Source organism: Cynocephalus volans, chromosome 6 (assembly GCF_027409185.1).
Source record: "Cynocephalus volans isolate mCynVol1 chromosome 6, mCynVol1.pri, whole genome shotgun sequence".
NCBI lineage: Eukaryota > Metazoa > Chordata > Mammalia > Dermoptera > Cynocephalidae > Cynocephalus > Cynocephalus volans.
In genome coordinates, this window is record NC_084465.1 from 27,161,099 (window position 1) to 27,183,123 (window position 22,025).

At 37.7% G+C, this 22,025-nt stretch overlaps 1 protein-coding gene across 2 annotated transcripts in view; it reads left to right on the forward strand.

The window, feature by feature from the left end:
• Positions 1-444: 444 nt before the first annotated feature.
• TNPO3 (transportin 3) overlaps positions 445-22,025 on the forward strand; it is an 81,017-nt gene continuing 59,436 nt past the window's right edge. Inside the window, exon 1 of one of the 2 annotated variants that reach the window (XM_063098838.1) lies at positions 445-905. In XM_063098838.1, coding sequence (XP_062954908.1) covers positions 786-905 — 120 coding nt within the window. In that variant the 5' untranslated portion in view covers positions 445-785. Of the gene's footprint in view, positions 906-9,686; positions 9,788-22,025 lie in introns of those variants that run through there. The other variant, XM_063098839.1, reaches the window with a different exon arrangement.

The window sequence follows — 22,025 nt, forward strand, 5'->3', positions numbered from 1 at the left end:
CAGGTTTGTAAAATAGGTGTTTGATTACATGTCTGTCTCCTCCAGTAGAGTCAACGTAGGAACCATGTCTTAAGTCGTCTTTGGATCTTCAGTACGTGGACACTCTACGGATAGTTGAATTGACACGCCTTGACCACCGACCGGGCCAGAAAGGATTTTCTGGAAAAGACGGGGAAGTAGGAGGGGAAGGGAAGACCTGGATCCATTGTCAAGGAGAAGAGAGAGGCTCAGGTATGGGACACAGGTCGGTCCTTAAGCCTCAGCTGGACGTGAGAAACCGAGAGAACCACACCATACCCCTACTTCCCAGCTCCTGGACCGGCAGGGCCACTTCCGGCAGAGGGCGGGGAAACAAGAGGAGGGTGCCGGGAAGGAGGCCTTTTGTAGTGCACTAGGCGGAAGTGTGCCAAAGGTTTCGGTGCAGCTGCTTCCGGTCCGGGTCAACGCGGAATTGGTACACTGCATGGTTTGTGCCATGCGGAGACAGGCTTCTGAGGGCAAGTGCGCGAGTGAAGAGGTGAGCGCGGGCGTCTGGACTCAGAAATCTGGAGTCTAGTGGAAAGACCTGAAAGAAGGCCAGGAACCTGAATAAGATCTAACCGCTGTTTCCGAGGGGGCAACTACCACGGGGAACCCCTCAGCCCTGGTAACGGCCAAAGAGGAGGAGATGGCGCCAGTCAGGGAGCGGCCGTGGCCGAGACAGTGAGGAAGCGCGAAGGCAGAGCAACCGGGGAAGCCTCGGGAGAAGAATCAGAGTCATCGCTGCCGCCACTGCCGCCACTACCATGGAAGGAGCAAAGCCAACATTGCAGCTCGTGTACCAGGCAGTGCAGGCGCTTTACCACGACCCAGATCCCAGCGGAAAGGAGCGCGCCTCGTTTTGGCTTGGGGAGCTGCAGCGTTCGGTGAGGGGCCCAGAGAGGCCGTTCTGCGCCGCGGGGCCACGGCCGGGTGGGACCTAGGCTTGAGGGGAGAGCCTGAGCCCGGCGGCTGGCCTCGTGAGATCCTCCTTGGGGAGGAGCTGCTGCCGTGGGGTGGGGCTGTGTCGCTCTGTGGGAACTAGAGGCAGCTGATCGGTCGCGAACTGGCCCTTCCCCCGCCCCGTAGAATCTGATTTTTAGGTCCTGTGCTTCTCGCTTGTAGCATCGATCTAGTCCTCTTTTAAGTTCTACCCTTGCTATTGCTTCTTAGGCCGTGCTTTTCCGTTTTGTCTTCCTTCAACCAAACGTAAACCCAGTGTTTCTCAGCCTTCTACTTAAGGATGCTTTATTCGTCTCCACTCCGTATCCAAGTATTGCATCTGGCAGTTCCTTCCCAGTCGTAGCCTTACTCATACCTCACTGTTCTTTGCTGATTTTCATGCCCATTTGAGTCCATTATTCTCGAAACTCCTCAGGTTTCTAGATTCTTACACGTGTGAATTTCCCCCCTGCTTTGGAGTGCAACATAATATAAAGAAAACAAGTCAATTCTGATTTTAGAAAATCTTTGGAGTTCTCTTTCCGCTTCATACTGGTCCTCTAACCTTGTTATTTCGCTTCATACTGGTCCTACAGCCTTGTTTTCCGATTTTTAGGTTATTATAAGATGGTTATTATAATCGCCTTCATTATTCCATATAACTGTATGAGCATCCCAGTGAGGTGTTAATTGCAACCTGTTATATCTGTTGTATTTCCGCATCCTTTGATTCATGTTTTATGCATCCTCCCTGAAATTTTACACTTATCTTTGCTGTGCTTATTTCTGTGTGAGTGTGTATACATGGTGATCTTGCTGACTTAGATCCTAAGTGTAGGATTTACTTGACCAATTGTGAAGTACTTTGAAAACTAGAGGCTTATACTGACCGACAAAATACCTTTAACTTTATTTCTGCATTTTATACTCACAAGCATATTTTTTATTTGTTCCTCGTTCCCTTTTATTTATTTATTTCTTTTAACTCGTGTCTGATACCTAAAGGTGCTCCGCCCTATTAAATCAGTGCCTAGGCTGCAAGTGTATAATATTTAAAAATTTGTCTTTGAATTTTACACTTAAAAAAATGGGGGTCCAGGTTCTGGCTTATCTTGTAGGAAGTTAAAGGAATAAAACTCACTGCAGGCTACACAAGAAAATCATTCACATATGGTCTCATTTAGTGTTTAGTTTCTGTGATCTCTTTGGGGAGTCACAATTCCCTGATCTAAAGTATAAATGGGAGAAATTCTACACCGTACTATAAAAGTCACCTCTTCCCAACTAAACTTGCTTATTGTTGTGTATATTTTAAATTAATATTTGAGTGCTTACCATGTATTGGCAACTGTCTTGGGTGTTGGTATTTGGAAATGAACCAGACAAAAATCTCTTTTTACTACATGGGGTAGTTGTGATGATTAAATGAGTTAATATCTATAAAGAGTTTAGAAAAGTTCTTGGAACATAAAGGTTAAAATATGTTAGCAACTGTTATTTAAATTTTAGTCTCTTTTCTCTTTTTTCCATTACTCTCTGTTACAGCCTTACTTCATCATCATCACTGTTAGTACCGTCCCAACTACAACAGATGGCACACTGACAGGATAATTTGAGGAGAGTTTATTTTATGAAGGTACTATTATAAAGAATGCAGGTATAATGGTACTACAGGAAATAGTGTGGTACCTGTAGCCAAACTGTTAACATCCCTAGGTGGGAGGGGATAAGAGAGGAAATGGTTACTTGAACTTGAAAGAAAAGTATGGAGTTGGCTGCCTGGAGAAGAATGGTGACTTTCTGGTGAAGGGACATAGCTAGCTTGAGGTGACCTTGCTGGGAGAGAGCTGGAGGAATGAATGTCCTGACCTTATTCTCCTTCTAATCTCCTGCTAGAATTACCCATTGTCAAGCCCAACCAGAGCCTGTTGATAAAGTCTATACAGGTCAGCCTACTGGAACAGAAAACATGGTAGAGAACAGTGGAAAAATGGACCTGGAAAATAGCCAGCAGAGTCACATATCATCATTTTTAGGCAACTTCAACATCTGGATTGATAATTCATCTAACACTTTGGCCTCTCAATTCCTTTATCTTCTTCATTTTCTTCAGCCACCTGGTCACACCCTGGATCTCTTATTACTAAAAAGTCACCAAACCCTCCAAATCACTAATTCAGACATTCTGCTCTGGTCATAACCCACTGTTTTTCCAGTTTGCTGGCTCAAGAATCTCAAGTAACCCCACATTATAGTCTTTATTTTTTTTTGAAATCTTATATAATTTTAATTTTTATAATTTTTGTTGGCTTTTTGGGGTGGGGTGGGGGCAGAGCTGGCCAGTACATAGATCCAAAACCTTGACCTTGGTGTTATAACATCGTTCTCTGACCAACTGAGCTAACCTGCCAGCCCTTATCAAAATTTAAAAATTTCATTTTTAAAACAGAAGTTTTTTTTGTGCAACTTTTTTTTTCTTCCTAGTGGTAATCAGTACCTTTTTCTTTTTTTTTTACATTTGCTTTGTTTTCTGTATATCTACAGTAATTCATCCCAAAATCTTTGTCAGTGTAAATATCATCTTTGTATGTTCAGGCTGGTGATCTCTTTCCTTTTTTGGTGGAAGGAAACATCTATCCCCCTGAGCCCTTCCTTTCTCTGCTCCAATCTGGCCTGGTTCTGTAGGTCTCTTGCATAATTATTACCCTGGGATTCGTATTCCCTTTGCCTCTTTCTTGTATTGGATCCACTGATTCCTGGATCCCGTGATCTTTTCTTGGATTCCTTCTTCATATGATGGATAGTTGAGAAGAAAACCTCTGCCCCTTCTTCTTATTGTCTTTCTGTAGGGCCTTTTATCTTGGGCTACTTTTCCCTTGAGAGGAGTTCTTTAGTATTAGCATTCTAAAGTCAAGTGGGGGAATAAGGCCTGGGGATGGATCTCACCACTAAGTATGTAGGCTTCAATTTAATGTTTTGTTTTCAGTATAATACTCCTGTTCTTATTTGAGTCTGTTGTCGCTCTACTTCAATCTTTCCAAAGTAAACATTGAGTCTTCTGTTATGTTGGGAGCATAGAAGCCTGGCTGCTCATAGTCAGGGAGAAAATCTAGGAGTAACTGCTTATTATACAGATTTTAGGGCCGGCCCGTGGCTCACTCGGGAGAGTGTGGTGCTGATAACACCAAGGCCACGGGTTCGGGTCCCATATAGGGACAGCCGGTTGCTCACTGGGTGAGCGTGGTGCTGACAACACCAAGTCAAGGGTTAAGATCCCCTTACCGGTCATCTTTAAAAAAAAAAAAAAAAAGATTTTAATCCCACACCTGTAGTTTTTGTTTTACCTGTGCCTCTGTCTTCAGATGTACTTGGGGGTTTTGCAACATGAATCAGTTTTCCCCTTGGCTTCCCCATTCTCATCTATCTTCCTTCTCCACCCCCAGGCAAATTTCAGCCTTCTCAGGTCTGCTAAGACAATCAACACTCTTCCATTAGTTTTCCAGTTTCCCCAGTTTAGTTGATATCTGTCATCTGTTTTCATTCTGTTTGTCCATTTGAGTTTTTGCCTTTTTATTTTTATTTTTTTTTTAATTTAAAGGAAAACATCTCTTTACTCTTATTTTAGTGGATTTTTGAAAGGGACCTGAGGGGAAACAGATGTGTTCAATCAGTTAGTTCAGTCTTCTTAAACAGAAGTCCCTGCATTAGTTCTTGATCATTGAAACCTCAGTCCATTGACTGTCCCTTACTCTTTCTTTATTGGATCTTCCTGTCTTTACTTTTCTTCTTATCCTGTTTGGATTCCAAGGTTTATCATTTTAGACACTCTGTTAAATACACCATCAGCCTTTCCCCTCTGATTTGGTAAAACTTCAGCATGGGTTTATTCAGCTGCTTCTCCTCCTGTCAGATCTAAGTGCTCTGCATCTCATCTTCTGAATTCTCTTGGATCTTAACCTTTGGGATATCTTGGGTCTCACTTGCGTCTTCAGAATCCCTCTTTACTGAGTCCTTTCCATCAGCATTCAAACAGGTGTAGTATCTCATAGTAAGCAAATGTTTTTTGTGAGTAGGGGACACTACCTTTGCTCAATTTTGCTATTTCTTTGATTTCTGTCTTCTGTGCTTTTAACCTTTTTCAAACCTGTCTTCAGATGTAGAAACTATCCCATCTTTTCAAAGCCCAGCCTAAATTCTACTTTCTCCTTGAAGTCTTAACAGATTCTCTTCAGCTGAAAGTCATTGCTGTCCCTACTGAATCCCTGGAGCTCTTTATTTCATTGTGTTTGCCATTTTTTTTTTTCACCTTTTTGAAAATTTGTTTTGTCTCCCCTACTAGACTGAGGGATCCTTGTCACATTTGTTTATACAGTCTAATACCCATAGTTGAAGCAATAAACCAATTATTAAGAAAGAGAAAGGATCAAGATACCTCACATACAGGTTCTTAAAAAATGTTTGTTGAATGAGTGAATATCTGTGGGCACCTCTGAAGGACAGTTGGATAACTCAAATTTGTCTTTATCTGTGAATTTCATTTATTTTTGCTGTCTTTCTTCACTGTATTCATGGTTAATTGAAAGCCTCCTATAATCCTCTGTTTTCAGTTTTTCCATCTTAAAAAATAAAACTTCATGAGGTGTTTATATTGCCCTCATTTTATATTTGCAAATACTCAGGTACAGAAAGGAGAGGAACTTTTGGACTAATAAGGCTTTCGTGAAATAGTTACTACGTAGAATTTGTAATCAAAAGTGCTTTAATGTAGTAATAAGCATAAGGTTTTAATTTCCAGTTGGAAATTGATAAAGAACAGAATTTCTCTGGTTTGCTACAAAATGACTTTAAAGCATACACATTTTGTAAAGCTATCTTCCTTGTCTCCTCCTGCCCCCTTACTAATCGTAGAATCATGTACTATAGTTCTAATGACCTGGTGACAGTAGACTTTGTATAGAGGTGTTATTTAGATATGATTTAGCCTGTGCTGTAAGTTAGTGTCTTTTCTTTTTCTCTAATATTTGTATGAAATAGCCATTTTCTCGACAATCTATTCATTACAATAAACTTTTTTCCACCAAAATTCTTAGAAGTCTTCAGCGCCATGGTTATGTTTTATGGGCAGATATCACTGTTAACTTCAAAGTGTTCTAAAGGTAAGAAAACTGTTTTTAGGCATATCTTAAAGGAATTCTTATCTAATAGTAGCTTGTTCTGAACACAGTAGTTTCCTTTGTCCAACCCCCCAGGAACCAAAATTAGTACACAATGTAGAAAGCTGTGGAAGGAAAGAGCATCTTTTTATAGGGCTAAAATTTTGCTACTCAGTTCTAAGCTTGTAATTAAAATTATAAGTAGGAGAGTATTTGTACAGAGACAATCTATGGGTTAGAGGTTACTTCAAAAGTTTTATAGTCTGATCTTGAAACTGAAAAGGTATGAGGAAAACATAAAAATCATAAATCAAATGAAATAAAATCATGCTTTGATGGACTAAGTTGGCATTGTCATGATTGGTTTACCACATGTCCATGGGAATTTTCTTATTCTTAAATATCATATCAGAAAGGGTCATGGGTCATGCAATATCAGCTTGAATCTTCTTTCCTAGTACTTTACCTCTTTGGAGTTTCTTGTTTCTTTAGCTCTAGTTCTAAAACCTACAGTCTTCGGTTTTCCTCTAGCAACTGTATTTATTGATATTATCAATCTGAAAATTTAGACATTTTTTGGTGCTTATGCTCTTATTCTTCAGTTAAGTAACTCTTATAACATGCTTTTTTGAAAGGACAGTCTTATAGAAAACAGAAAATGTTTCAGTACAACTTCTGTAGGTCAGTTCAATGAACATAAGAGTACTGTGTGCCTCACACTGGGTAGAAACTGAGAGTGTATGAAGTAAATAATAAAACCCAAAGATCTTTCTCCCAGAGTTTACTAATCTAGCTGTGTCATCCAGTATGGTAGCCACTAGCCAAGTGTGGCTATTTAAATTAATTAAAATTAAATAAAAGTTAAAATTAGTTCTTTACACTTATCCATGTTCCAAATATTGGACAGTGCAAATATAGAACATTTCACATCTTTGGAGTATTGGAGCCTGTGTATAAGAATTTGTGACAGTATTTCTGTTGGCAGGGTAGTCTGTTATCTGGTGGCATTCCTCCATATTTGGATTAGTTTATTTCTTGTCTTATCAGGCCTTGGGCCAGAGTTGATGGTTTGATTCAGGATATGAAATTATCAGAGCTATATTTCTAATTATAACACAGCTTTTCCAAAGCCTTCCAAATATTTCTTCAGCATTCTTTCATGGTTATTGCACTGAGTTTATGGGGGAAATATGGGAAGTAGATTTTATATAAAAGTAAAGAAAAAGAAGGAAAGTAGATTTTATAAGTTTTTGTGTGTGTGTGTGGTAAAATATTCAAAACATATTTACCATCTTAACCATTTTCTTTTCTTTTCTTTTTGCGGCTGGCCACTGTGGGGTTCCAAACCCTTGACCTTGGTGTTAGCAACACCACACTCTAACCAGTTGAATAACCAGCCATCACTATCTTAACCATTTTTAAGTGAATAGTGGCATTAAGTATGTTCAAATTGTTGTGCAGCTGTCACCGCCATCCATATCCAGAACTTTTTCATCTTCTAAATCTGAAACTACACATATTAAACACAGTAAGTTCCTAGTTCACCCTACCCCCAGCCCCTAGCAACCACCATCTACTACTTTGTCTCTTTGAATTTGACTGCTCTAGGTACCTCATGTAAGTGGAATCATATATTTGTCCTTTTTTTTTTTTTTTTTTTTTTAAAAAGATGACCGGTAAGGGGATCTTAACCCTTGACTTGGTGTTGTCAGCACCACGCTCAACCAGTGAGCGAACCGGCCATCTGTATATGGGATCCGAACCCAGGGCCTTGGTGTTATCAGCACCGCACTCTCCCGAGTGAGCCACGGGCCGGCCCTGCCGTGAAAATATTTGGGCAAGATATCTTGGTATCATATTATGTGTGACCGACGGCTACAAAGTTGAATCAAAATTCATTTGACAGAGGACATTGTGACATAGGATTGTTTGAAAACTCTTGTCCCAGAAGCACTGGGGTTTTGTCATAAACTGGGATGACCACAGTGTGCAGTGCTGTTATTTGGTCTTTTTGATTACTTCCTTTGAGATTAAGATAGAACAGTGCATATGGGCACTACACAGTCTTCTGAAGTTGATTTAGAGAGTGTTTGAGAGTGTTTATCCTGGAATCTGAATGGCTTATGATGTTTTAAATAATTGTTTTTATTTAAGAGCTCTTCCCTCCCATAAGGAAAATAATTTTTTCCTTTTGATTGTCTATTCAATTATTATGGAGATGGCTGTGAAAATATAAGTTGGCTGAATTTATCTCTGTAAATTAGCTTTTTTGCTTCTAGAAAAGTTATTTATTCATACAAGGGTACTTTATGAGTCTGAGAACTTGGTAGGGGCTTTATGATTATTTTTCTTTTGTAACGTCTTTTGGAGGTAGGAGTTGTTTACTCATCACTGCTGTGGTTAAGATAGTACTTAAATTTCATTTCATCTTCATTTCTGTGTTTCATGCCATCTTGCAAAACAAGTTATACTGAAAAATATTTTTATGTACAGACGATTATTTTATGTGCTCCTCAGCTTATATTTTTCTTAAATAATATACTTTCCAACGATTTTCTCTCCCGACTATCCAAGAAAACTATCAGAAAGTAATTTGTAGTGACAAATGTAGCAAATTTGTCTCATCTTTGTAAAATTCACATAAAGGATTAGCTATAAGAACTTAAGGTAGTTGACAACTTAAAAAATTACTTTTTCTGTTTCAGGTAAATTACGCTTGTTCGTTCTTTACCTATCTCATGAAAATCATTTTTTCTTGATTTGGGAGATTCTGATTTTCTAGCTCTATACCACATTGTTGCAGGGCATGTATCTAAAATGTTGCTTTGTTTGATTGATTTATAGTTTCGTTTTTAAGATTTTACTCTGTTCTGTGATGTAGTCTCCCTCTCAATCAACTTCTTCAATATGCTATAAACCTTTGTAAGTCTTCGTTTAATAAATATGTCATTTACTGATTGAAGTGCTTAAAAAATACAGCAACCTGACACATTTATGTTACTTTTCATGTCTCATTGAATTAATCTGTATTTCCAGAACCTCATTTTCTATTTGCCAGAGCTCCTCAGTCCTCAGTGAAGTATTTTAAGTAATTCTGCTTAATTTGAGGAGTTTTTGTGCAGGGTTAACTAGCAGCCCTAATCTTCTAATTCTTGGCAGCTAATGAATCCTTAGGTTCCTATCTGGATGTGTGCTTGCATTGTTGAGGGCCTGTTCAGTGATTTCAGTTGATTCGGCAGTTTTAGAAATGTTGGTATAGAGCTGAGTCTTGGAGCAACAGTATACCATTAAAGAAAAAAAGGGGCAAGTATTTTTAGGATCTGCTGTGAAGTAATATGAAGGACTTAGAGCACGTTAGTGAAAGGATGGCCGGGCCATAGCCTGCCTCATATTAATCATATAGTCATGGAAATATCTTTTGAAAAGACTGATATAAAGGCCTGTTCTGCTACTGCTTTGTGAAATGGAAGATTGGAATTAGATGCTTAAATGGAAAATGTTCTCTTCTTGCAGCCTCTTTGAAATGTGCTGCTGGTGGGAGCTGCAGCTTCCTCCTGCTGACTCTGAGCCCCAGGCTTCGGTTGAGATGGTCGTTTCAGAAATGTGGAGCTTAGTCCAAGCCTGGATTTCAGTGGGTAGCACCTGGCATCTGTGGCTAGAAAGTCCTATGAAGTGTAAGTGCTTTATTCTCTCCTTGTAAAGAACCCCTTTTCCTTCCTTGATTCTCTTCCTTCTCTTCCTTCTTTGGGCAGCTTAGCAGAAGGGAAGAATAGTGAGCAATCTGCTACAGTGTCTAGGGTATCAGGATTTGGTTGTATTTTCTTTATGACTCAGTGACCAAAACAAGATTACTTGTTACTGTTTGGATGTCAACAAATCTTAAACCTTCCTAGAATTCAAAATAAGGTGATAAATTATGACCCCTTAACATTTAGTACTGGCAGTATCATCATGGGTGATTTTTCATTGACAATTTGTAGCTTGTGAAACTCAAGTTTGCAAGATTTCTTTAGAGGTCACTATTTTATTTAGTTCTTACTCCAAAAGACAAAAATTTGAAAGGAGAGGCACATTTGACCAGTGGGCGAGGCAGCATTATGATAAATAGGGCACTCAAAATTAGAAGATAGCTCTCCATTCCTTTTGGTTCTACTCAATACATTTGCACAGGAGTAATTTAGAAATTTTTCTAAGACCAATTTCCCATAGACTTGTCCTAGAAAATACATACAGCTGCCATCTATTTTTAGTTTAGTTATAAAAAACTGCAAAATAACATAATGACCATTAGAAAATTTCAAGTTTTATAATTATTGGTTTAGTTGCCAGGGTTTAGACATTGTTCTTCTTTTTTCCTATTTCAGAAATACTGGTGCTCTTTTAAAGTAAGCTCGTTCCAGAAGAGACTCCCATAGTCGGGGGGGATTTTGAGGTTCCCTTCACTGAAATCTTTCTAAAATTTTCTAATTTTCATATTTTAGTTAAGAAAATATTGAGCTGCTTCTCATCACTAAAACAAAAGACATATATTTAAAACCAAACCAAATCAAGGCTCCATCCTGGCAAGCTCAGTGAAGTTCTACAAATGAGAACTCAATGAAAAATGTCTTATTTTCTCAGGGCCTTTGTGTTCTGTATCTGTAAAGAACTGATTTGCTTGTTTTGTTGCCCTTTCTCTCTTTAAACATTTTGGATTCTGTTCTGGTAGGTGTCCCCAGTCCAGTGTCTCAGCTACCTAGTAAAAAGATGGGCTTCATATTTAGGGGAACAAAGTGGCTATAGATTTATGAGATGATATCTTGATATTTTGCTTTATATTTAAGAATTTAATATATACTTTGTTTAAGTACCTGTTATAGCCAGATAATAATGTACTTATACATTTTGAGAGATGCACGAATAATTGGGTTGTTTTTCACCTTTGAAGAGAGCTTACAATCTGTTGGAAAAGATGAAGAAAGGCACAAGCAATTATGCCTTTGTAATTTGTAAACAAAGTTCTACAACTGAGCTGTTAGAGTAAAGGATACCGTGGTACTAGGGTGAAAGGATTCACTTATTCCTGCTGGAGACATCTTTTCTAAACTGGTTATGTTAGATTTATTTAATTACGGAATAATTCAAACTAAAACTTGATTTGTTTTGTACCATAAAATCAGAGTAATTGTGATTCTGTGTTTGCCAACTCTTTTTTTCTCTGCATGAGTTACACAATTAATATATCCCATATTAACATTTTAAATTAATCTGTTTGGAAGATTAGTCTCATCAATTTTTTGCTTATAGAAAAAATTTTTTAACTTTTTTATTGAAAGGTAATTTACTTACATATAGCAAACTGCACAAAATTCTAACTCAGTGGTTTGTTACTTATATGTACATTTTAGTAATCACTAATAACATCAGGTGTAGAACATTCCATTACTCCAACAGGTTCCTGAAAGCCTCTTCCCACTAAATCATTCCCCCTCTCCCTTACCATTTTCTGACTTATATCATCATAGATTAGTTTTGCCTGTTTTTTTTTTTTTTTTGTCGTTTTTTCGTGACCGGCACTCAGCCAGTGAGTGCACCGGTCAGTCCTATATAGGATCCGAACCCGCGGCGGGAGAGTTGCCGCGCTGCCAGCGCAGCACTCTACCAAGTGCGCCACGGCTCGGCCCAGTTTTGCCTGTTTTTTAAAAAAACAGCTTTAGGCTGCGGAGAAAAAGGAAATCTCATACATTGTTGGTGGGACTGCAAAATGGTGCAGCCTCTATGGAAAATGGTATGGAGGTTCCTCAAACAATTGCAGATAGATCTACCATACGACCCAGCTATACCACTGTTGGGAATATACCCAGAGGAATGGAAATCATCAAGTCGAAGGTATACCTGTTTCCCAATGTTTATCGCAGCACTCTTTACAATAGCCAAGAGTTGGAACCAGCCCAAATGCCCATCATCAGATGAGTGGATACGGAAAATGTGGTACATCTACACAATGGAATACTACTCAGCTATAAAAACGAATGAAATACTGCCATTTGCAACAACATGGATGGACCTTGAGAGAATTATATTAAGTGAAACAAGTCAGGCACAGAAAGAGAAATACCACATGTTCTCACTTATTGGTGGGAGCTAAAAATTAATATATAAATTCACACACACACACACACACACAAAAAAAAAAAAACCGGGGGGGGGAGAAGATATAACAACCACAATTATTTGAAGTTGATACGACAAGCAAACAGAAAGGAGATTGTTGGGGGGGAGGGGGGGAGGGAGAAGGGAGGGAGGTTTTGGTGATGGGGAGCAATAATCAGCCACAATGTATATCGACAAAATAAAATTAAAAAAAAAAAAACAGCTTTATTGCAATGTAAGTCGCAACACAGTTCACCCATTTACTGTATACAATTCAGGGCTGGCTGGTTAGCTCAGTTGGTTAGAGCACAGTGTTGGTAACATCAAGGTCAAGGGTGTGGCTTCCGGTACTGGCCAGCTGCCAACCCCCCCCCCCCCAAAAACCCCATACAATTCAATGGTTTTTAGTATATTCATAGAGTTGTGCATCCATCACCACAATCAAATTTAGAACATATTTAATCACCCGAAAAAGAAAACTGTACCCCTTAGCCTGCCTCCATCCCCCACCCACATCCTCTGCCCTAGGCAACCACTAATTGACTTTCTGTCTCTATAGATTTGCCTGTTCTTGCCATTTCATGTAAATGGAATCATACAGTTTGTGGCACTTTGTAACTGGCTTCTTTCACTTAGTATAATGTTTCAAGGTTCATCCATGGTGTAGCATGTGTCAGTACTTCATTCCTTTTTATGGCTGAGAGATATTCCATTCTGTGTACATACCACATTTTATCTATTTATCAGTCAGTACACATTTGGGTTGTTTCCACTTTTTGGCTATTATGAACAGTGCTGCAGTGAACATTCCACAAGTATTTGTGGAATTTCTGAGTCATATGATAACTCCATTTTTAACCTTCCAAGGAATTGCCATCCTGTTTTCCAAAGGGCTATACCATTTTACATTCTTACCAGCAGTGTATGAGGGTTCCTGCTTTTCCACATCTTCACCAACACTTGTTATTATGTCTTTTTGATTATAGCCATCTGGATTGGGTATGAAGTAATATCTCAGTGTTCTGATTTGTATTTCCTGAGGGTCAATCATGTTGAGCATCTTTTTTTATGCTTATTGGCCATTCATAAGTCTCCTTTGGAGAAATGTCTATTCAAGTCTTTTGTCCGTTTTAAAATTGAGTTTTCATATTGAGTGCCTTCATTTTAGAAATATGGTTTCATTGGGTATAGAATTCTCATTTGACTTTCTTTTTTGTTGTTGTTGTTTTCATTTTAGATATATCTCTTCATTGTCTTCTGGCATCCTGATTTCTGACAAGTCTGCTGTAACTTTTTACCTTTGTTCCTCTGTATTAAATGTGTCCTTTTCTGCTCGCCTTCAGTATTTTCTCCATATCTTTGGCTTTCAAGAGTTTGCCTACTATGTGTTCAGCATTTTTTTGTTTCTGTTTCCCCTTAAACATTCCTTGTTGCCCTGATCTGCCCTAGTCTTCAGCAGTTCCACTGTCCAAGGTTAAGGTTTTCCTAGTGATCCTGGCCTTCCCTGTGGCATTTATGCTCTGCCTTGCATCTGGTAGGTATTGTGCAAAATAGATTTCTTTTGCCCTTCCCTCACTGGCAGAAGACCTCTGATGGTGTTGGTAGCATCATAAACTCAATACGGTTTTATGCCTCTCATCTAGGACTAGAGCTTTTTTCTCTTACCTTTACTGCAACAGCAGTGGATCTTAACCTGTGCTGTGGGGGTTAACATGGTTTGCTGCCCCTCCCCCCACAGCTAAAGGCTTTTGTTCAATAGGGGAAAAGGGTCTGGCCAGAGCTTTTTCTGTCTTTTCCACAGCTGAGGCTGCTCCTCTCCCCCAGGACTGCACAACCAAAGGAGGTTTTCTTTGATCTCCTGCCCCACCTCCAGTCTTGTTCTTGAGTGGAGGTCTGTGGGAATATCTTGTAGGTGGTTGTGAACTCCCCTAATGTGTATGGATCCTAGGATTCTATATGCTTATACTAGCCCACACTCAGCCTCTATCAATTTGTTAAAAATTTTAGCTGAAGTTTTATTAGCTGGTTGTCTGGTGCCTGTGTCTCCTCCTCTGTTCTGCCATAGATGAGCTGGTGCTTGCCTTCTGACTCCTTGGAGAGGTCTGTCCTTAGATAGACCTCAGCTTTCTGATGCATTTACGTTTTCTCAGCTTTCTGATGCATTTAAGAAAAGTTGTTTTGTAGTTTATTTGCTTTTTGTGTATTGTTAGCTCAAAAGCAGTATTCTTCCCATCTTTCTATAGCTTAGGTGGATGTGGAACTCCTCTCATGTATTTTATGCTTCAAATATTTTAAATACCACAATATATACTCATTGTTCATCGAGATTTACCCACATACTGAGCTTTGCCATTGCTCTTCATTGTTCCTGATTTTCATGCTTCCATCCAGGATTGTTTTCCTTCTGCCTAGAGAACACCCTCCAGTATTTTCTGCATTATGGGTCTCATAGTAATGAATTCTCTTTTTGTCTTAAAATGTCTGTATTTTCTTGCATTTTGGAAGGATATTTTTGATGGATATAAAATAACCATTGGCAGTTATTTTCTTTAAGCAGGACTTTGAAGATAAGATTTTTAGTTTCTGTTGTTTCCATTGAGAAGTCAGCTGTCGGTATAATTGTTCCTTTAAAGGTAATAACATATTTTTTCTTTGGCTTTTAAGATTTTCCTGTTTGTCTTTGTTTTTTTTTTTTAGCAGTGTCATTATTATTAGGATTTGTAGAGCTTAAATCTGTGGCTTGATGTCTTTTATCAGTTTGGAAATTTCTCAGCCATCATCTTTAAATAGTATTTCAGACTCATTTTCTCTTTTCCTTCTGGATTATTAGTTATGTATATGTATGTGAGCCTTTTCACTATGTCCCACATGTCATTTGCCTTCTTCTCATTCTTTCTCTTCTATCCTTTTTTGACTTTGTGCTTCAGTCTTGCTATTTTCTATTGACCTGTTTTGTATCATAGTATTCTTTTCTTCAGTTGTCTGATTTGCTGTTTGGCCCTTCTAATTGGTTCTTAATATCAGTTACTGTATTTTTCAAATCTGGAATTTCCATTTGATTTTTTATAGGACTTGACCTTGGTGTTATATCACTCTTTAAACAATTGAGCTTACTGGCCAGCCCCAGATTCCATTTCTTAATGAAAATTCTGCAGTTTGTATTCTAATTCCTTGAATATATTAATAATTAACTATTCACTTTTTCCCCAATTTTATTTTTTGTATTTTTCACCTTTTGGAAATAAATTGCAGACCTTACTAATGCTCTACTCCCTAAACATCTCCACATGTATCTTGTAAGAACAAGGGCATTCTTCTAATCTAAACTAAAACCATTGTCACTCTTAAGAAATTTAACACTGATATGATGGTATTATCTAATATACAGTCCATATTCAAATTTCTCTGATTGTTTCAGTTATAGATGTCTAGCTTTTTTTTTTTCATTGAAAAAAAAATTTTTTTGGGCCGAGCCCATGGCGCACTTTTAGAGTGCTGCGCTGGCAGCGCGGCGACACTGCCGCCACGGGTTCGGATCCTATATAGGACTGACCGGTGCACTCACTGGCTGAGTGCCGGTCACGAAAAAACGACAAAAAAAAAAAAATTTTTTTATTGATTATAAATATTTGTGGGGTACAGAACTGGGTATCAATACATGCGCACAATATGTGGCGATCAAATCAGGATAATTAGTGTACTCATGTTTACAAAACATAATCTTTGTGATCCTTTACTAGTTTCTCGCCAACTCCTCTGTCCCTTCCCCTACTTCTAATAACCACAGTTCTGTTCTCTCTCTCTCTCTTTTTTTTAAGTTTAATGTATTATTGTGATTGTTCCTTCCTCCCTTCCTTCCTATTTTCTTTATTTTAGCTCCCACTTATGAGTGAGGACGTGGTATTTCTCTTTCTGTGCCTGGCTTATTTCACTTAAAATAGTTTTCTCTAGGTTCATTCATGTTGCTGAGAATGGCAGAATTTCATTCTTTGGATTTCTAGCTTTTTAAGTTTTTATTTTCCCTAATCCAGGATCCTACCAAGAATATGCATTGCTTTTAAGTTGTTATGTCTCTTTAGTTTCCCAGGGTTGTTTTTTTTGTGTGTGTGAGATAGTAACTTTAAAAAATAAATCCAATTTCATTTTGTCTTTGTTTTTAATATGCCCCACTGTTTGGATTTGTTTGGTTGTTTCCTCATAATTGCATTCTGGTTATACAATTTTTGCAAGAATACTGCATGGATGATAATTTGTTCTTTTTACTGAATCGCACCAGTAGTCACATAAAATTTATTTGTCCAATAATGGTGATAAGTTTTATCCTTTGGTTAAGACATCAGTTATTTTATTGTTAGTCTGATAATCCCATTATCTAGAAAGATTATTATCTATTGCGTGTTTGTTTTTTTTCAGTTATTGTCCTGTAGTGCTGCTTCTGTTTGATAGATGCTGGATATATTGATTATGAAAAATTGAAAAAATAATAAATGTTTCCCTCCTTAGTTGATTTTCTCTTGCTCTTGACAGGTCTTCATGATAGGCCCAGATTCCTTTAATTCAAGAAGAGATGGAGCAGATTCTGAATTATGTTTCAATTTTTTTTTTTTTTTGGTGGTGATAAAATATACATAACATCATAAAATGTACCCATTTTAACCACTTTTAAGTTTGCAGTTTGCTGGCATTAAGTACATTGTCATTGCTGTGCAACCATCACCACTATCCATCTCTAGAACTTTTCATCTTTCTTTTTTTTTTTGAAAGATGACCGGTAAGGGGATCTTAACCCTTGACTTGGTGTTGTCAGCGCCCCGCTCTCCCAGGTGAGCCAACCGGCCATCCGTGGGATGGGATCTGAACCCGTGGCCTTGGTGTTATCAGCACCACATTCTCCCGAGTGAGCCACAGCCCCTAGAACTTTTCTTCTTTCTAAACTGAAACTCAGAACCCTTTAAACAGAGTCTCCCCATTCTTCCCTCCCCTGGTTCCCTGGCAACCAGCATTCTACTTTCTGTTTCTATGAGTTTGAAACAGAATCAAATAGTGCAAGTGGAATCACACAGTATTTGTCTTTTTGTCATTGGTTTATTTCACTCAGCATAATGTCCTCAAGGCTCATCCATCTTGTGGTCTGTCAGAATTTCCTTCCTTTTTAAGTTTGAATAATATCCCATTGTATATAGTAAATACCATATTTTATTTATCCATTTATCCATTGATGGACATTTAGATTGCTTCTGTGTCTTGTCTATTGTGAATAATGCTGCAGTGAATTTGGGTGTGCAAATATAAGTATTTCTTCCAGATCCTGTTTTCAATTCTTTTAGATATATACCCGGAAGAAGGATTTCTGGGTCATATGATAGTTCTATTTTTAATTTTTTGAGAAACCTCCATATTGTTTTCCATAGTGACTGTACCATTTACAGTCCCACCAACAGTGTGAAAGGTTCCAGTTTCTCCACATACTTGCTAACAGTATATTCAGGACTTTGTTTTGTTTTGCTTTTTTTAATAGTCATCCTAACTTGTGTGAGGAGATATCTCTTAGTGGTTTCGATTTGCATTTGCCTAATCATTAGTGATGTTGAGCATCTGTTCATATACTTGTTCACCATTTTGTTTTTGGTTTGTCTGCTTTGGTGGCTGGCTGGTACAGGGATGCAAACTTATGACCTTAGTGTTATAAGGCTGTGCTGTAACCAACTGAGCTAACTGGCCAGCCTCTATTCATCATTTGTATATCTTCTTTGGAGAAAGGTCTATTCAAGCCCCCCCCCCCTACTTTTTTTTAAAGATGACTGGTAAGGGGATCTTAACCCATGACTTGGTGCTGTCAGCACCACGCTCACCCAGTGAGCTAACTGGCCATCCCTAGATAGGATCCGAACCCGGGGCCTTGGTATTATCAGCACCACACTCTCCCAAGTGAGCCATGGTCCGGCCCTGTGTGTTTGTTATTGTATTGCAGAAGTTCTTTATATATTCTAGAAATTAACTCCTTATGAGGTATATGGTTTGCACATATTTTCTTCGATTTCTTAGGTTGCCTTTGCACTCCATTGATTGTTTCCATGTGTAGAAGTTTTAAATTTGATGTAGTCCCATTTTATTTTAGTTTTTGTTGCCTGTGCTTTTGGCGTCATCCAAAAAATCATTACCAGATCCAATGTCATGAAGCTTTTCCTCTAGGTTTTCTTTTAAGAATTTTATAGTTTTAGGCCTTACGTTTAGGTCTTTAATCCATTTTGAGTTAATTTTTGTATATGATGTAAGGTAAGGGACCAAGATTGTTCTTTTTCACGTGGATTTTGTTTTCCCAGTACCATTTGTTGAAGAGACTTATCCTTTCCACTTTGTAGTTTTGGCACCTTTGTCATTTGATCGTATACATGAGGGATTATTTCTAGGCTCTCTATTCTGTTACATTCGTCTATATGTCTGTCTTTATTCTAGTACAATACTGTTTTGATTACTGTGCCTTTGTAATAAGTTTCGAAGTTGGGAAGTGTGAAACCTCCAACTTTGGCTTTTTTTTCAAGACTGTTTTGGCTATTTGGGGTCCCTTGAGATTCCATATCAATTTTAGGATGGGTTTTTCTGTTTCTGCAAAAAATGTCATTGGGATATTGATAGGGATTGTATTGAATCTGTAGATGGCTTTAGGTAGTATGGAAACCTTAACAGTACTTCTAATCTATGAACATGGGATATCTTACCACTTACTGGTGTCTTCTTTAATTTCAGCAACATTTTGTAATTCTCATATACAGGTCTTTCACCTCCTTGGTTAAGTTTATTTCTGAGTATTTAATTCTTTTTGATTCTATTTTCTTTTCAGATTGTTCATTGTTAGTGTATAGAAACAACTGTGTGGTGATTTTGTATCTGGCAACTTTGCTGAATTTGTTTATTAGGTCTGATAGTATTTTTGTTGAATTTTTTGTGTTTTGTACATACAAGATCATGTCATCTGTATGCAGAGATCATTTTACTTCTTCCTTTTCAATTTGGATGCCTTTTATTTCTTTTTCTTTCCTAATTGCTTTGGCTAGAACTTCCAATACTGTGATGAATAGAATTGGCAGAAGTGGACATCCTTGTCTTTATTTCTGATCTTAGAGTTTTGGAAAGCTTTCAGTCTTTTACTGTTGAGTATGATGTTAGCTGTGGGTTTTTCATACATATTATGTTGAGGTAGTTTTCTTCTATACCTAGTTTGTTGAGTGTCTTTATGATGAAAGGACATTGAATTTTGTGAAATGCTTTTTCTGTATCAATTGAGATAATCATGTTTTTTCCTCCTTCATTCAGTTAATGTGGTGTGATTGCATTGATTTTTCATATGCTGAACAACCCTTGCATTCCAGGAATAAGCCCTGCTTGGTCATGGTGTATAATCCTTTCACAATGCTGTTGGATGCAGTTTGATTGTGTTTTGGTGAGGATTTTTGCAATAGTATTCGAACAGGATGTAGGTCTATAGTTTTTTTTTTTTTCCTTGTAATATCTTTGTCTGGCTTTGCTATTGGGGTAATGCTGGTCTCATAGAATGAATTAGGGAGTCTTCCCTCCTTTTTAGTTTTTTAGAAGACCTTTTTAGTTTTTTGACAGGGGTTGGTGGTAATGCTTTAAATGTTTTGTGGAATTCACCAGTAAAGCCATCTGATCCTGGGCTTTTCTTTGTTGGGAGATTTTTGACTACTGATTTAGTTAACCTTTTTAGAAGTTATAGGTCTATTCAGATTTCCATTTCTTCATGATTCAGTCTTGGTAGTTTATATGTTTTTAAGAATTTGTCCAGTTCATGTACGTTATCCAATTTGTTCATTCATAGTACTTCCTTTTTTTTTTTTTTATTATTATTATTTTTTAAATTTTTATTTTGTCGATATACAATGTGATTGATTATTGTGGCCCATCACCGAAACCTCCCTCCCTCCTCCCTCCCCTCCCTCCCACCCAACAATGTCCTTTCTGTTTGCTTGTCGTATCAACTTCAAGGAATTGTGGTTGTTATATCTTCTTCCCCCCCCCCGGGGGTTTTTTTTTTTTTTTTTTTTTTTTTGTGTGTGTGTGTGTGTGTGTGTGAATTATATATTAATTTTTAGCTCCCACCAATAAGTGAGAACATGTGGTATTTCTCTTTCTGTGCCTGACTTGTTTCACTTAATATAATTCTCTCAAGGTCCATCCATGTTGTTGCAAATGGCAGTATTTCATTCGTTTTTATAGCAGAGTAGTATTCCATTGTGTAGATGTACCACATTTTCCGTATCCACTCATCCGATGATGGACATTTGGGCTGGTTCCAACTCTTGGCTATTGTAGAGTGCTGCGATGAACATTGGGAAACAGGTATACCTTCGACTTGATGATTTCCATTCCTCTGGGTATATTCCCAACAGTGGGATAGCTGGGTCGTATGGTAGATCTATCTGCAATTGTTTGAGGAACCTCCATACCATTTCATAGTACTTCTTATAACTGTTTTTTATTTCTGTAAAATTGGTAGTTATTTGCCTACTTTCATTTCTGATTAGTTATTTAAGTCTTCTCTATTTCTTAGTTAATCTAGCTAAAGGTTTGTCAGTTTTGTTGGTTGTTTTTGGAGAACCAATTCTCAGTTTTTCAATTGCTTTTCTATTTTTCATCTTATTTATCTTGGCTCTAATCTTTATTATTTCCTTCCTTCTGTTAGTTTTGGGTTTAGTTTGTTCTTTTTCTAGTTCCTTAAGGTGTAAAGTTAGGTTGTTGACTTTAGGTATTTTTTTCTTTTTTAATGTGTTATACAGGTATAAATTTCCCTCTTAGCACTGTTTTGCTGCATTCCATAAATTTTTGTATGTTGTGTTTTCATTTGTTTCAAGGTATTTTCTGATTTCTCTTCCTTGAATGATTGGTTGTTTGAGAATGTTATTTAATTTCCACATATTTGTGAATTTTCTAGTTTTCCTTCTGTTGTCGATTTCTAGTTTCATTTAATTGTGATCAGAAAAGATATTTTGTGTGATTTCTGTCTTTTTAAATTATTAAGACGTGGAGAAATTTGTCTTTTTGAGGACTGGTGTTATTTCTTGTTCCCTTCACTGCATCCCAGCTGAAAGTTTGGAGTATTTACCAGGTTCCTCTTCCTTGGTGGGCCCTGAATTCCAGTTTTCATTTTCTCAGTCTTGTGAAACTGTCCAGAGCTCTTCAGCTTCTCAGCTTCTTCTTGTCTTCTACTTTAAAATTAACAAATGCCTTAAGGGGAAAAGTGGAGCCAAATTCAGGACTGAATTTTCTGCTCTTCCATTTTCTTCTTTCTGGGATCTGTTCTAGCTAGTCTTGGTAGCTTTGATCTTTTTTTGTTTGTTTGTTTGTTTGTTTGTTTTGGTATTCAGTGAATCTTTTCTGGTTGTTTTTGACTGGTAAATTGGTATAACACCAGATAGTCTTTTATAACCAAAGCTGAAACACCTGGTAAATACGATGATCATGATAGCTTCAGGTTAAGGAGCATATGGGGCATAAAACTAACTTCTGTGTGTTGTTAAAAAGCTTTGCTACTCTTTCTAAAAATTTTTACAAAAAGGATCTTACAAGATCTGTATCACTTTTTAAAAAGACTGTATATCTTGGAGATTTTCCATATTAAGAGTACAAATCCCATTTTTTAAAAAAAGTCATTTCCAATGGACATTAAAAAAAAATATTCAAACATCGTTAAAGGTGTTTGAAAAATAAGTCTCCCTTGTATCCCTACCCCCAAGTTTATCAGTTTTGCATTTCTAACCACAA